This window comes from Mustela nivalis, assembly GCF_964662115.1.
Source record: "Mustela nivalis genome assembly, chromosome: 2".
In the NCBI taxonomy this organism is placed as follows: Eukaryota; Metazoa; Chordata; class Mammalia; order Carnivora; family Mustelidae; genus Mustela; species Mustela nivalis.
This window is the reverse complement of record NC_139021.1, coordinates 44,019,174-44,034,620: the sequence shown is the minus strand read 5'-3', so window position 1 is coordinate 44,034,620 and position 15,447 is coordinate 44,019,174. Positions and strand designations below refer to the sequence as shown.

Here is a 15,447-nt window from a genome sequence, read left to right as displayed (position 1 = left end):
TACTGTAGAAGTCTACTTCTAAATCCAGCTGCTAGAGACAAGTGATCGGACATACTCCTTTCAGTATCTGTTGCAACCTCATTGATCTGTGGTGGTTAGAACAGTGCCTGGCACATAATGGTGAATGCCTGTGGGGAAAAAATGAATGAATGACTGAACAGAAACCCACACTGAAACTGCTGCAGAAGGCTTTACGTTTTCTGCCTGGTGGCAAATGCTACTTTACAAAAAGACCTGCTTAAGAGAGGAGATATCCTTTCTACAAGATCAAATATTCAGTATCTGAGGATAAAATCCTTAATTTAAAATTAGTACAACTAGGGGTAGAACTGGTTAAAAGACCCAGGGTTTGGAATGATCCCACGAGTAACCCTCCAGCCCAGCAGCCCTGCCTGCCACATAGAGGAGGACTGGATTATGACCTTCATTTACACTGGGCTTTCACCAGTGGAAGCTGAATTAAAGTCCGAGATTTTCAGTTAATTGATGTTTGCAGTTGACTTTAGTAAGGCTTTATCATCTTTCAGAGACTTTTATTCCAATTTCATTTAAACTTTTTATAATTAGGAGTGAATATTTGAATTTTATTAAATTCCCATCTGGTGTTAAGTAGGAATTTTCTCCTCTAAGTTACAATGTATCTTATATTGATTTATTGTCAATTTTGAACCATTCTTGAATTCCTATACCATGCCTGCCATGGTCAAGACCTTGTTCTAATAGGAATGAATTATATCTGCTAATATTTCATCTGCTATGCTATATTTATATATTTATCTTCATAAGACTAAGAGGTAACTATTGTTTACATGGAAATATAATTTACATGTAAATATAATGCAAAAAGACATGTGACTCTTTGTCATGTGTCAGAAATCATTCCAAATGGCATGGAGTCAAACTTACCACATAGATTGAGTTTAGATATGGAAGTTCTAGCAGTTCTAACCAGTCAGGAATCCAGATAGCTAACATGTTTTAAGTGCTTATTTTGTGCTACTTACTCTTTTAACTGCTTTAAATGTATTAACCCATTTATATCCTATTGCATTCCTATGAAACAGAACCTACTATTCCCTCTTGTTGTCGAGGAACTGAGCCCTAGGATGTAAAGAAGTCATGGTCACATGGGTGGTAAATGGTAGAGTCAAGATTTGAACTCAGGCATTCTGGCTCCAGAGTCTCTGTTCTTCACAATTAGGCAGTATTCCCCAGCATGATACTGGGGGAGACACAAACCCCAGAAATTATTTGCTCAAAGTTAGAATCTGATGTAATCATTGTTTGTTTTTTAAAATATTTTATTTATTTATTTGACAGACAGAGATCACAGGTAGGCAGAGAGGCAGGCAGAGAAAGAGGAAGAGCAGCCTCCCCATTGAGCAGAAAGCCCAGTGACCCAGGACCCTGGGATCATGACCTGAGCTGAAGGCAGAGGCTTTAGCCCACTGAGCCACCCGGGTTCCCTGACGTAATCATTGTTAATAATTATTTAAGCAATGTAGAATTTATAAGAGAAATACCATAGCTACATATCATTTTTTAATATAGCTATATAGATTGGGGGGGATGACTGTATTTAAGTATATTAAAACTTAAATATTACAAAGTAACAATTTTCTTTCTTTTCTTTTCAGCAATCTTGACACAGAAGAACTATGTGGTAAGTTGTGGTATTTTGTGGGGAGAGTGGGCAATCAAACTCACTACTTGCTTTAGGATGAAAAAGAATACCATCTTATTTAAGTTTCTACATATCCTGAAATTAATGTCCTAGATTTAGAATATAGTAAAAGATAATTGAGATCTCAAGGGATTTATCTTCATTGGTGAGTTTTACTCAAGCGTGTATTTCACTGGAGAAAGAGTTGGGGCCCATTAATTTGTTCATGGAGAAGAACTTGGTACAAATTGCACTTGGTACAATTAGTTTAACAATAGGAAATTCTCCACTAGTTTGAATATATTTTTACATCGGTGTTTAATACAACTTCACTATTCTCTTCAATTATATTGACTCTTTACTACTGTTTTTTAAAAATTGACCCCATTGACATATAAAAACAACTCTGTTCCATATCTCCATAAACAGTTCCGGAATGTTAAATTTTACTTGCAAAACAAGTTTTGCTGGAGAGAGGAACTTCTACAGATTCCTGACTTATAGCATCTTCATTTATTTTCTTCATCCTCATGATTGAAAACAAAAGTCAACGGCTAGGAATGTGGAAAAGGCCAATGTTTCTGAGATTTATTTTTTATGAGAAAATTATGAAGCATTGTGAGACTATTCAGTGTGAAAGAGCTATTTTTCTCCAAACACTGGGAGGTGTTAAGTTTTGTGTTTTAAGGTAATTATATAAGATAACACCTTGTCCAAGTTGAATTTTATTGTCTAGGTTTTTTAAAAATAATTTTACAGATATGATTCTCTGAAACTCGTAATTGAAGTCATGAGAGCCTCCTGAACATCTTATAATTCTTACAAATTTTAAGTTTGCAAAATCATCACAAAGCCCATTTTTAAAAATTTATTTATTTTCAGCATAACAATATCATTATTTTTTCACCACACCCAGTGCTCCATGCAATCCGTGCCCTCTATAATACCCACCACCTGGTACCCTGACCTCCCACCCCCCCACACTTCAAACCCCTCAGATTGTTTTTCAGAGTCCATAGTCTCTCATGATTCACCTCCCCTTCCAATTTACCCCAACCCCCTTCTCTCTAACTCCCCATGTCCTCTATGCTTTTTGCTATGCTCCACTAATAAGTGAAACCATATGATAATTGACTCTCTCTGCTTGACTTATTTCACTCAGCATAATCTCTTCCAGTCCCATCCATGTTGCTACAAAAGTTGGGTATTCGTCCTTTCTGATGGAGGCATAATACTCCATAGTGTATATGGACCACATCTTCCTTATCCATTCATCCGTTGAAGGGCATCTTGGTTCTTTCCACAGTTTGGTGACCGTGGCCATTGCTGCCATAAACATTGGGGTACAGATCGCCCTTCTTTTCACTACATCTGTATCTTTGGGGTAAATATCCAGGAGTGCAATGGCAGGGTCATAGGGAAGTTCTATTTTTAATTTCTTGAGGAATCTCCACACTGTTCTCCAAAGAGGCTGCACCAACTTGCATTCCCACCAACAGTGTAAGAGGGTTCCCCTTTCTTCACATCCTCTCCAATACATGTTGTTTCCTGTCTTGCTAATTTTGGCCATTCTAACTGGTGTAAGGTGATATCTCAATGTGGTTTTAATTTGAATCTCCCTGATGGCTAGTGATGATGAACATTTTTTCATGTGTCTGATAGCCGTTTGTATGTCTTTATTGGAGAAGTGTCTGTCCATATCTTCTGCCTATTTTTTTTTTAAAGAGTTTTTCTTTATTTATCTGACAGAGATCACAAGTAGGCAGAGAGGCAGGCAGAGAGAGAGGAGGAAGCAGGCTCCCTGCAGCGCAGAGAGCCCGATGTGGGGCTTGATCCCAGGACCCTGGGATCATGACCTGAGCTGAAGGCAGAGGCTTAACCCACTGAGCCACCCAGGTGCCCCTTCTTCCCATTTTATGATATGATTGTCTGTTTTGTGTGTGTTGAGTTTGACGAGTTCATTATAGATCCTGGATATCAACCTTTTTACAATATGAGAAGACAAGGTTTCAAGAAAATAACTCTGAACAACACAGATGATAATCAGCACAAGCTTTCCAATTTTCCAATGGTCTTAAAACAGTTTTCTCTTCCTTCATAGTGTCTCTCTCTCTCTCTCTCTCTCTCTCTCCATAGTGTCTCTCTTCAGTTGGAAGAATCCAACTGAAAAGTTGTTTATGCAGAATCAAGGTATCTGATACCAAAGCAGTTCATGATTTTGTTAACTATGAAGCACTAGTAAAGAAAAACAGGGAAAATCCTGACGTGGTTTACACATAATCCAACCATGACCCATCCACACACAGGTATTAAACTGTGTTAAGTGGACCAAAGGGCCCATGGGAACCATGGCCACCAGTCTCTCTATAGAATATCAATCACTGTAAAGGACAAGTTGTGATCCATTGTCATTCACGTGTAGAGGGTCCCCCTCAGTGAAGTGGGGAGATGAAGTGGAGAACTGAGAAGATTATCTTGATAATTTTGTGAGGTTAGGAGATCCATTTGCCTCAAGTGTCTAGATAGGGCAGGCCAAAGTAATGATTTCCTCAAATCATCCAGATCATTCCTTTTGTTTTCTACTCAAACTTGCCTACGTAGACATGTCTTATGAGAACAAGGGATTTTAGCATAAAACATTTAGTGACTCTTCTTTTTGCCACTAAGTTTGCTATGTTGTTTATGTATTGTCATTAAGATGTGCATATTACATTATCCTCTCTCAGTATGATCCTGTATCTTTACCGAATCCTCTGCAAAAAAAAATGTTCAATTTGCCTTCTACAATAACAGAACTAGATTAGGAACCTACTGTGCATTTACTGGAAAAAGCTTTGACAGTGATTTTCCCCATAATTAGGAGAGTGGATATGGGTTTTGTTTTTGTTTTTCTTTTTTAAGAGAGAGCATGCACGCAAGTTTGAGGGGTGGGGTGGGGCAGAGGGACAGGGACAGAGAGAGAATCCCCAGTAGCATCCACTCCCAGCCAAAGCCTGATGTGGGACTTGGTTTCAAGACTCAGATCATGACCTGGGCTGAAATCAAAAGTCAGATGCTTAACCGACTGATACAGGCAACCCATAGTATATGGGGTTTTAATGCAACCAAATTTCTCTGTATTTTTAAACCCAGTGATTGTACTCCCAATCATGTGTTATAATCCTCCCCCTCTCTGTTCAAGAACATGCATTTTAATTTCCAGAGTATAGTTTCGTGTCTTGTTATTTTGTAAATACAAAGTAAATATTTAAGTTGGAGTCTAATCAAAACCAAATGCTTCAGTGCAAGTGAGTAAAATCTGTCGACTCACACCCCGCACAAATTCCCCCTTGTGCATGGGAGGGATGGCACTTAGATCAGTATGGAAAACAGATTTCATGTGCTTTTTCTTTTTTTTTTTTTTAAAGATTTTATTTATTTATTTGACAGACAGAGATCACAAGTAGGCAGAGAGGCAGGCAGAGAGAGAGAGAGAGAGAGGGAAGCAAGCTTCCTGCGGAGCAAGGAGCCCGATGCGGGGCTCGATCCCAGGACCCTGAGATCATGACCCGAGCCGAAGGCAGCAGCCCAAACCACTGAGCCACCCAGGCGCCCCTTCATGTGCTTTTTCAAAGAAGCAGTTAAAAGGTCCAGGTATCTATGCCTCTTTGGTTAGGTTTATTCCTAGGTATCTTATGGTTTTGGGTGCAATTATAAATGGGATGGACTCCTTAATTTCTCTTTCTTCTGTCTTGCTGTTGGTGTAGAGAAATGCAACTGATTTCTGTGCATTGATTTTATATCCTGACACTTTACTGAATTCCTGTATAAGTTCTAGCAGTTTTGGAGTGGAGTCTTTTGGGTTTTCCACATATAGTATCATATCATCTGCGAAGAGTGATAATTTGACTTCTTCTTTGCCAATTTGGATGCCTTTAATTTCCTTTTGTTGTCTGATTGCTTGACTAGGACCTCTAGTACTATGTTGAATAGCAGTGGTGATAATGGACATCCCTGCCGTGTTCCTGACCTTAGCGGAAAAGCTTTCAGTTTTTCTCCATTGAGAATGATATTTGCGGTGGGTTTTTCATAGATGGCTTTGATAATATTGAGGTATGTGCCCTCTATCCCTACACTTTGAAGAGTTTTGATCAGGAAGGGATGTTGTACTTTGTCAAATGCTTTTTCAGCATCTATTGAGAGTATCATATGGTTCTTGTTCTTTCTTTTATTGATGTGTTGTACCACATTGACTGATTTGCGGATGTTGAACCAACCTTGCAGCCCTGGAATAAATCCCACTTGGTCGTGGTGAATAATCCTTTTAATGTACTGTTAAATCCTATTGGCTAGTATTTTGTTGAGTATTTTCGCATCTGTGTTCATCAAGGATATTGGTCTATAGCTCTCTTTTTTGATGGGATCCTTGTCTGGTTTTGGGATCAAGGTGATGCTGGCCTCATAAAATGAGTTTGGAAGTTTTCCTTCCATTTCTATTTTTTGGAACAGTTTCAGGAGAATAGGAATTAGTTCTTCTTTAAATGTTTGGTAGAATTCCCCCGGGAAGCCATCTGGCCCTGGGCTTTTGTTTGTTTGGAGATTTTTAATGACTGTTTCAATCTCCTTACTGGTTATGGGTCTGTTCAGGCTTTCTATTTCTTCCTGGTTCAGTTGTGGTAGTTTATATGTTTCTAGGAATGCATCCATTTCTTCCAGATTGTCAAATTTATTGGCGTAGAGTTGCTCATAGTATGTTCTTATAGTAGTTTGTATTTCTTTGGTGTTAGTTGTGATCTCTCCTCTTTCATTCATGATTTTATTTATTTGGGTCCTTTCTCTTTTCTTTTTGATAAGTCGGGCCAGGGGTTTATCAATTTTATTAATTCTTTCAAAGAACCAGCTCCTAGTTCCCCTGGGGATAAAAATATATGTTTATAAAAAATAAAAAATTTAAAAAAAAGGTCCAGGTATCTAAAAGTTTCATTCTGTTGCTTTTACTTAATTTGTTCATTTACTAAATGATAGACCTAGAAATGAAAAACTATAAAGTATCAGTTTGTTTTAGTTATGAAAATAATACTTAGTTTTTAAGATTTAATAATACAGAATTACATGGGCATTTAAGATGGAATGTCAGTCTCCTTTTTCCCCTCCCTGCTTTTTCCCTAATCTCTGCTGCTTGGAGCATCGCCTTCCAGATATTTTTATTCACAAGTTGACATTGATATATATGTCTTGATAGATAATTTTTCCAACAGTGAGGTCATGCTATATGATCAGTGTAACTGCACACTGTTCATTTTATTACAAAGGTTGCAAATGTGCTGCATTCACCTTCAGTTTTTTAGTCACATCCTATTTTGTGGATTTTCAGGGTTTTTTCCAACGTTTCCCTTGGACAAAGTACACTGAAGTAAACATCTTCATTTGTATTATCTTTGTACTCTTGTATGAGTAGTTCTATATGGTAGATGCCTAGAGGTGTCATGACTTGGTCAAAGACTCGTCAGGATGCACGCCCACCAGCAGTGCTGAGCCATTGCATGTGCTTCACTCTTCCCTTAATTGGGGAGGCCTGCCCAAATAGTAGCTGTTGGCCATACCTTACCAGTCAATACATAACTCAATTACAACTAGGTATTTGTGTTTGAACTCTAGCTTTGAGTCTTTGGTTTTCTGTTCATTCCATCTTCAGCTGTGATCTAAAATCTATCAGGAGTAAAATTATTACTTTCCTGATCCTACCCCGGGCTGAAGGATAGAGGCTGCCCGAATGACCTCAGTGTGACCCCTGGGCAGTGCTGAGAGGTATCCATGCCAGACAGGTCAAATGCTGGAAAATCAGAAGTCACTATTCCTCTTCCATACTATTAGAGTTGTAGCTTCCTGGAACATTTATAAAATGACGAAAAAGAGGGCCCAGTCCATTAAACATCTGAGTCTTAATCTCAGCTCGGGACTTAATCTCAGAGTTGTGAGCTCTAACCCTGCATTGGGCTCTATACTGGCTGTGGACCATACTTTAAAAAAAAAAAAAAATCACTAAAAATGAGCTGTAAAACATTTTGCATGACACTCCCCAACTCTCCATTCTCTTTCATTTCCGTATTTTCCTCCTGATCTAGTACACTGCTTGGGAAGCTATAGCAAGGTACATGATATAGGATTCTGAACTCATGAGACTGCTTTGTGAGCTCAGTTCCCAGTGTGACCTTGGTGGAGGGTATGGGGCTCTGGTTCTGACTTGAAATTCTTAGGCCAAACGTGAAAACACGATCACCTGGAGGATTAAGATGCAGACTAAGAAAATAAGACAAAACTTGGTGATGCGACGCCACCAGTTAGGTAGAGCAAGGAAGGGAGAAACTAACCTTTAGTGAGCATATTATTAGTGAAGATGTTGCATTGAATTTCCATGAAATACTTTGCTTTCTGACAGTCAGCTTGTCGAATATGTCTGCTTATAAATGGTGCTCTATTCTCCTATAAAACAATGTTCAAACTCTTACCTTTCCAAGATTCTTCACTTAACCGGATGAGACTACTTTGCCACACATTTCCATATGTGCTATACAATTCTGCTTTGCTCTTGCCTATGGAACTCACACGCAGGTTTCAATAAAAGTAGATTCCTCCAGGAAATCATTCTAGTTCTTGGGGGATGGGAGTTTGGGGTTCTGTTTTTTTATTTATTTTTAATCCCCAGACGGAACTATGCAGCTCTTTTAATTTTGTCTTTTGATACTATAGCAAATCATATTATAGTCTTTAGGAAAAAGTTCCCTACAAGCAAAAAATGTAAAAGGAATTCCACATATAATGGGTTATTTGGGGACTGTCCTGACAGAACATATATTCAGCACTTTAACTGTACTCTGTAGATACAGAGTTGAAAGGATAGATGTCACCCTGAGGGAGTGTCACCATCTTCACTCCTGACCCATTGGGGCACATGGGAAGTGAAGCTCTGAGCCCAGGCCGCAGATGAAGGGTACATCTTGAGAATGAGGTGTGTTCAGAGGTCCTGGGCCCTTTCTCTGGAAGGCCAGAGCTGTGCTGGCTCTTCTGGTCAGCCTCAGACCCTGAACTTACAAATAGGCTGTTAGATAAGAGAATAGAGCCAGATTACAGAGGGCTGAAGGATAGAGGCTGCCTGAATGGCCTCAGTGTGACCTGAACAGCTGGAACCCACTTCAGATGCAGGCCTGAATGTGCCCCACATGGGACAGTCATTGTTGTTTGAGAATGATGGACAGTTCCCACGTTTGGGTCACTTCATCACTAATTTCTGCTTCTCTGGAGCTCCTTTTCTGCATTATCAACCACTAGTGCTCCCTCAGGCCGGCACACAGAGGCCCCCCAGGTTGGAGCTCCCCTCCATGCCCAGAGTCTATAAAGGTGGGCACCATTTCTGCTGTATAGCTGTCTTCAGCCCTCATATCCAGGGCTGCTCTCACAACTTCCTATTCCAATCATCTCCACATCCATCCCTGCCCTGACATAAATCCCTACCTCCTGTCTGGAATTTTACAGGATCTCCCATCTGGCCCATGGCTTGAGTATCTCTCAGTGGTCATGCTATCAACAAACCAGAGTTTTAATGAACCAGTATATATTCTGGATCTTTCTTTCTCTCTAATGCTATGATTTGAGGACGAAACTCCTTTGCCCAGCTCACATTGGAATTGTGATTCAAATGAGGCATGGGAGCACAGTAACAGGAAGAAAACCATCTAAGCTCAGCCACTTGTGAAGCCATCACAGGTTTTCTTTCCCTGCCTGTCACATCTTTGGGTATGCAGCCATACTGCGGAAATTTCAAGTTCCTGCCTACCCTCTCCTCATAGCTTTGGCATGGCTTGGGGTCCTTGTTCTGTGGTGAAATCACTCCTGGCAATTCACTCTACTCTGTCTCTCCTGATGGTGTGTCACCAATATTTCTCAAACATTCCACAGCATATCCAGGATAACCTTTCTCATGAGAATATTGGAGGGGGTCACTCTACTTTTCAAAATTGTCCTATGCCTTTTCATTTCCTCTAGTAATTCTCAAATTTATTCCAGCTCCTAATCTATCCTGGCATATCTATAAAACATGGTGATTTCTTGGCCTTAACGCAAATTTTGATTCAGTTATGAGACTTTCTCACTATTCCTTTCTAACAAGTACTCTAGGGCAGTGCTTTTCAAACTTACATGAGCCTACAGATCCTCTGCGGGCATACTAACATGAGGATTCTGATTCGGTAGTTCTAAATGGGCTTCAAATGCTACATTCCTTTTTTTTTTTTTTTAAGGATCTATTTATTTTAGAGAGAAAGTGCATAGGGGGAGAGGAGGAGGGGCAGAAAGCAAGGGAGACAGAGAGAATCCCAGGCAAACTCCCGGCTGAGTGCGGAGCCTGAGGCAATGCCAGATTTTATCCCATGACCCTGAGATCAGGACCTGAACTGAAATGAAGGGTCAGATGCATAACAAGTTGAGCAACCCAGACATACCAAGATGCCACATTCTAACAAGTTCCCAGGACATACTGATGCTGCTGGTCTGGACCACAGCTTGAGCATTGAGGCTCAAGAATTCTCTAGAAGATTCTGATGCACTTGGTCAGAAACTGTCCTAGACTTCAGGATAAATTTAGAGCACTAGCAGGGAATACATGCAACGTATCCAGCTTCCTCTCTCATCAGTGACTTTTGGCATCCTGCTTCCTCGTTGCTTTTCTTCTCAATTATCTTTCATTCTTGTCCTTTGTGTCTCAGCAAGGCTGACCAACATGTGTTCCTGCAAATAGGACAAGAGATTCCCTGCTTCCATGCCTTTGTTTATCCTTCCTCTAGTTATCCAGCAGATTAAGTCCGGCTCATCTGTTAGTCCAGGCCTTGTCGTGCCTGCTCAGTGAATCTGTCTCTGATTTCCTGCAGGTGGACTTCAGCATTCTTTCAGCACCCTATTTTTGGGGGGGGGGGATCACAGGGGGGATATTAATCTGAAAATATCTTTATTTCACGGTAGGGTACTGCAGTGTGTGGTTTTAGATTAATCAACATAACATTAATTTCAGGCATATAGCAATGATTTGATATTTGTTTATATTATGAAATGATCATTACAGTAAGTCTAGTTAACATCCATCACTACGCAGTTTATTTTATAATGAGAACTTTAAGATCTATTCTCTTAGGAACTTTCAAATAATTAATACAGTATTATTAACTATAGTCCCTGTGTTGCACTTTACATCCCCATGACTTATTTTATAGCTGGAAATTTGTACCTTTTGATTGCCATCATTTGTTTCACCCACCTGGTAATCTGTTTTCTGTATCTAAAAATTTATTTTTTTTAAATCCATAAACAAGTGAGATTATATAGTATTTGTATTTCTCTGACTTATATCACTAAGCAAAATGCCCTCAAGATCTATCCATGTTGTTGCATATGACAAGATTTCTATCTTTTCATGACTAAATAATATTCCATTGTGTGTATATAGCTACATTTTCTTCATCTAGTTACCCATTGATGGATGCGTACTTGCTTCCATATTTAGCTGTTATAAATAATGGTGCTCTGAACATGGAAGTACATGAGGGTTTTTCTGAGTTAGTATTTTTGATTCCTTTGGATAAATACCCCGAAGTGGAATTGCTGAATCATACAATAGTTCTATTTTTAATTTTGGGGGAACCTTCACACTACTTTCTATAGTGACTGTGTTAATATACATTCCCACCAACATTGCACAAGTGTTCGCTTTTCTCCACATTTTCACCAACACTTACCTCCTGTCCTTCTGATAATCCACGTTCCAACAGTTGATATCTCATTGTGCTTTTGATTTGTATTTCTCTAATGATTAGCTATGTTGAACACCTCTTCGTGTACCTTTTTGCCATGTGTATGTCTTCTTTGGGAAAATGTCTGTTCTAGTCCTCTGCCCATTTTGGTTTTTTGTTGGTTTTTGCTATTGTGCTGTATGAGTTCTTTATATATTTTGGATATTAACCCCTAACCAGATGTATGATTTGCAAATTCAGTCCCAGCAAGTTGCATTTTCATTTTGTTTCCTTTGCTTTGCAGAAGCTTTGTACTTTGATGTAATCCCATGTGTTTGCTTATAATTCATTGCCTTTGTTTTTGGTGGCAGATCCAAAAAAATCATTGTAAAGACTGATGTCAAGGAACTTACCAACTATGTTTTCTTCTAGGAGTTACATGGTTTCAGGTCTTAAATCTAAATCTTTAATCCAGTTTAAGTTAATTTTTGTGTATGGTGAAAGATAGGGTCTCAGTTTCTTTTTTCTTTTGTATACAGCTGTCCAGGTTTCCTAGTACCATTTATTAAAAAGACTGCCCTTTTCCTCGTTGTATACCTTGGTTTCTTTGTCATAAATTAGTTAGCCATATATGCATGGGTTTATTTCTGGGCTATTTTGTTCTATTGATCTGTGTGTCCTTTTATGCCAGTAACATACAGTTTTTGATTACCATAGCTTATAATACAGCTTTAAGTTGAGAAGCATGATGCCCTTCAGCTTTGCTATTTCTCAAAATTGCTGTTACTATTTAAGATCTTTTGTGTTTCTATACAAATTTTTTTTTTTTTTTTTTGGGTATTTGTCCTTTTTTTTTTTTTTTTTTTTTTTTTTTTTTTTTATAAACAAAATTTTAAGATTTTTTTTTCTATTTCTGAAAAATGCATTGGAATTTTGATAAATTTTGAAATGAATCTGTAAATTGTTTTGGATGATATGGACTTTTTTTTTTTTTTTTTTTTTTTTTTTTTTAAAGATTTTATTTATTTATTTGACAGAGAGAGATCACAAGTAGGCAGAGAGGCAGGCAGAGAGAGAGAGGAGGAAGCAGGCTCCCTGCTGAGCAGAGAGCCCGATGTGGGACTCGATCCCAGGACCCTGAGATCATGACCTGAGCCGAAGGCAGTGGCTTAACCCACTGAGCCACCCAGGCGCCCTGATATGGACTTTTTAACAATATTCTTCCAATCTCTGAATACAGACTAATTTTCCATTACTTGTCTTCAATTTCTTTCATCAATATATTACAGTTTTTTTAGGTTGTGTGCAGATTTTTTATTTCTTTGGTTAAATTTATTCTTAGATATTCTTTAAATGCATTTAAAATGGGATTTTTCAAATTTTCTAGTAGTTCAGTATTAGTGTACAGAAATACATCTGATTTTTACATATTTTTGTATCATGTAACTTTACTGAATTTGTTTATTCTAACAGTTTTTTGGTAGAGTCTTTAGAGTTTTTATATAAAAATTATATATATATATATATATATCTCCTGTCAAATAGTTAGAGTTACCCTTCCTTTCTGCTTTGGATGACTTTTCTTTATCATGCCTAATTGCTTTGGCTAGGACTTCCAATACTATGTTAAATAAAAGTGGTTTTGTCTTCTTTCTTCTCTTAGAGAAAAAGTTTTCACATTTTAGCTGTGAGCTTGTCATATTTGTCCTTTATTAATGTTGAGATATGTTTCACCTATACATATTTTGAGTTTTTATCATGAATGGGCATGGAGTTTTGTCAAATACTTTATTGCTTTTTATTGGTGTTGAACCATCCTTTCATCTCTGGAAAAAGTCTACTTGATGGTGTATGATCCTTTTAATGTATTGTTGATTTCAGTTAGCTAATATTTTGTTGGGAATTTTTGCATCTCTGTTCATCAGGGATGCTGACTTGTAGTTTTCTTGTAGTGACCTTGTCTGGGTTTGGTAGGAGGATGAAAAGGCCTTATAAAGTGAGTTTTGAAATAGTCCTTTTCTTACTTTTTTTTTTCTTTTGAGGAATTTGAGAAGGATTTGTATTGTTATTTAAATGTTTGGTAGCATTCACCAGTGAAGAATTCTGTTTGGGGGACTTTTGATTACTTAATCAATTTTATTACTAGTAATTGTTCTATTCAGATTTTCTATTTTGTCGAGTCAGTCTTTGTAGGTTATATATTTCTTTTCTAGGAATTTATCCAAGTCCATCTTGTTTCAGTATATAGTTGTTCATAGTAGTCTCTTATGATCCTTTGTATTTCTATTGTATCAGTTATGATGTCTCTTTCAATTCTGATATTTAATCCTCTTTTTGTTTTTCTTGGTGAATCTAGCTAAATGTTTGTCAATTTTGTTTATCTTTCAAAAAAAAAGAACACTTACTTTGATTGACTTATTGACTTTTAGGTCTCTATTTCATTTATTTCTGCTCTGATCTTTGTTAATTTGTTCATTTTACTAACTTTGGGTGTCATTTGTTCTTTTTCTAGTTTCTTGAGGTACAGAGGTTGGTTTTTTGAGATCTTTCTTATTTCTTGGTATAGGTAGGCAGTTAGCTGTATGAACTTGCCTTTTTAAGAGCTTTTTTTTCTACATCCCATAAGTTTTGGTATGTTGTATTTCCACTTTCTTTGTCTCAAGTTGTTTTTGGCATCCTCTTTTGGTTTCTTATTTGATTCATGGTTGTTCAGAAGCATGTAGTTTAATCCCTACATATTTGTGAATTTTCATTTTCATCTTGTAAGTGATTTCTAATTTATATCATTGTGGACAGGATGATTTCAGTCTCCTTAAATTTATTAAGACTTGTTTTGTGGGGGTGCCTGCGTTGCTCACTTGGTTAAACAACTGCCTTCTGCTCAGGTCATGATCCCAGGGTCTTGGGATCAAGCCCCACATCAGGCTTCCTGCTCAGTGCAGGGAATTATTATGTAATTTTTTAAATGTAATGTTTATTATGTAACTGTTTCTCCCTTTCCCTCTGCTGTTCCCCCTGCTAGTGATCTTTCTCTCTGTGTGTGTCAAATAAATAAAACCTTTAAAAAAATTTTTTTTGTTTTGTGACCCAGCATATTCTTTATCCTGAGAAATGTTCTTTGTGTATTTGAGAAGAATTTGTATTTTGTTGCTTTTGGATGGAATGGTTTGTGTGAGTGTGTGTATATGTATGTACATACATATGTATGTGTGTATACATAGTCCATTTGGTCTAATATGTCATTTAAGACCATTGTTTCTTTATTATTTTTCTGTCTGAATGATTTATTCATCAATTGACCAATAAGTGGCATATTAAAGTCCCTTACTATTATTGTCTTACTTTCTATTTCTCTCTTAGATCTGTTAATATATGCCTTATATATTTATGTGCTCCTATGTTATGTGCATACATGTTTACAAATGTAAATTTCTTTTGGTGGGTTGATCCTTTATCATTACATAATCACTTTCTTTGTCCTATAATCTTTGTTTTAAAGTTTATTTTATCTGATATAAGTATAGCTACTCTAGCTTTCTTTTGGTTTCTGCTTTCATGGAATATCTTTTCTTATCCCTTCACTTTCAGTCTATGTTCTTATATCTCAAGAAAGTCTCTTGTTGGCAGCATATATAAAATCCATCCATGCATTCTGTCTTTTGGAGAATTTAGCCCATTTATATTTAAAGTAAACATTGATACATATGTGCTTATTTATATATTGTTGATTGCTTCCTGATTGTTTTGTAGTTCCTCTGCTCTCCTTTCTTTTTCTCTTTTTTCCTTTGTGATTTGATGTTTTTTCTGTAGTGGTATAGTTCAGATTTTTCTTTGTGTGTGTGTGTGTGTGTCTACTATAGGTTTTTGTTTTGTGGTTACCATGAAGTTCACATAAAACAATTTATAAATGTCTGTTTTAACTTGATAACAACTTAAATTTGAATACATTCTGAAGCACTACAATTTTATTCCCTTACCACCATGAAACCTTTCATGTTTTAGATGCCACAATTTACATATTTTTAT

The 15,447-nt window shown here is 37.4% G+C and overlaps 1 protein-coding gene across 1 annotated transcript in view; it reads left to right on the top strand.

The window, feature by feature from the left end:
- Positions 1-15,447, top strand: part of NECAB1 (N-terminal EF-hand calcium binding protein 1) — a 203,809-nt gene that overhangs the window by 76,451 nt on the left and 111,911 nt on the right. Inside the window, exon 4 of the mRNA XM_082719412.1 lies at positions 1,638-1,663. Within this exon, the coding sequence (XP_082575538.1) occupies positions 1,638-1,663 (26 nt within the window). The remainder of the gene's footprint in view (positions 1-1,637; positions 1,664-15,447) is intronic.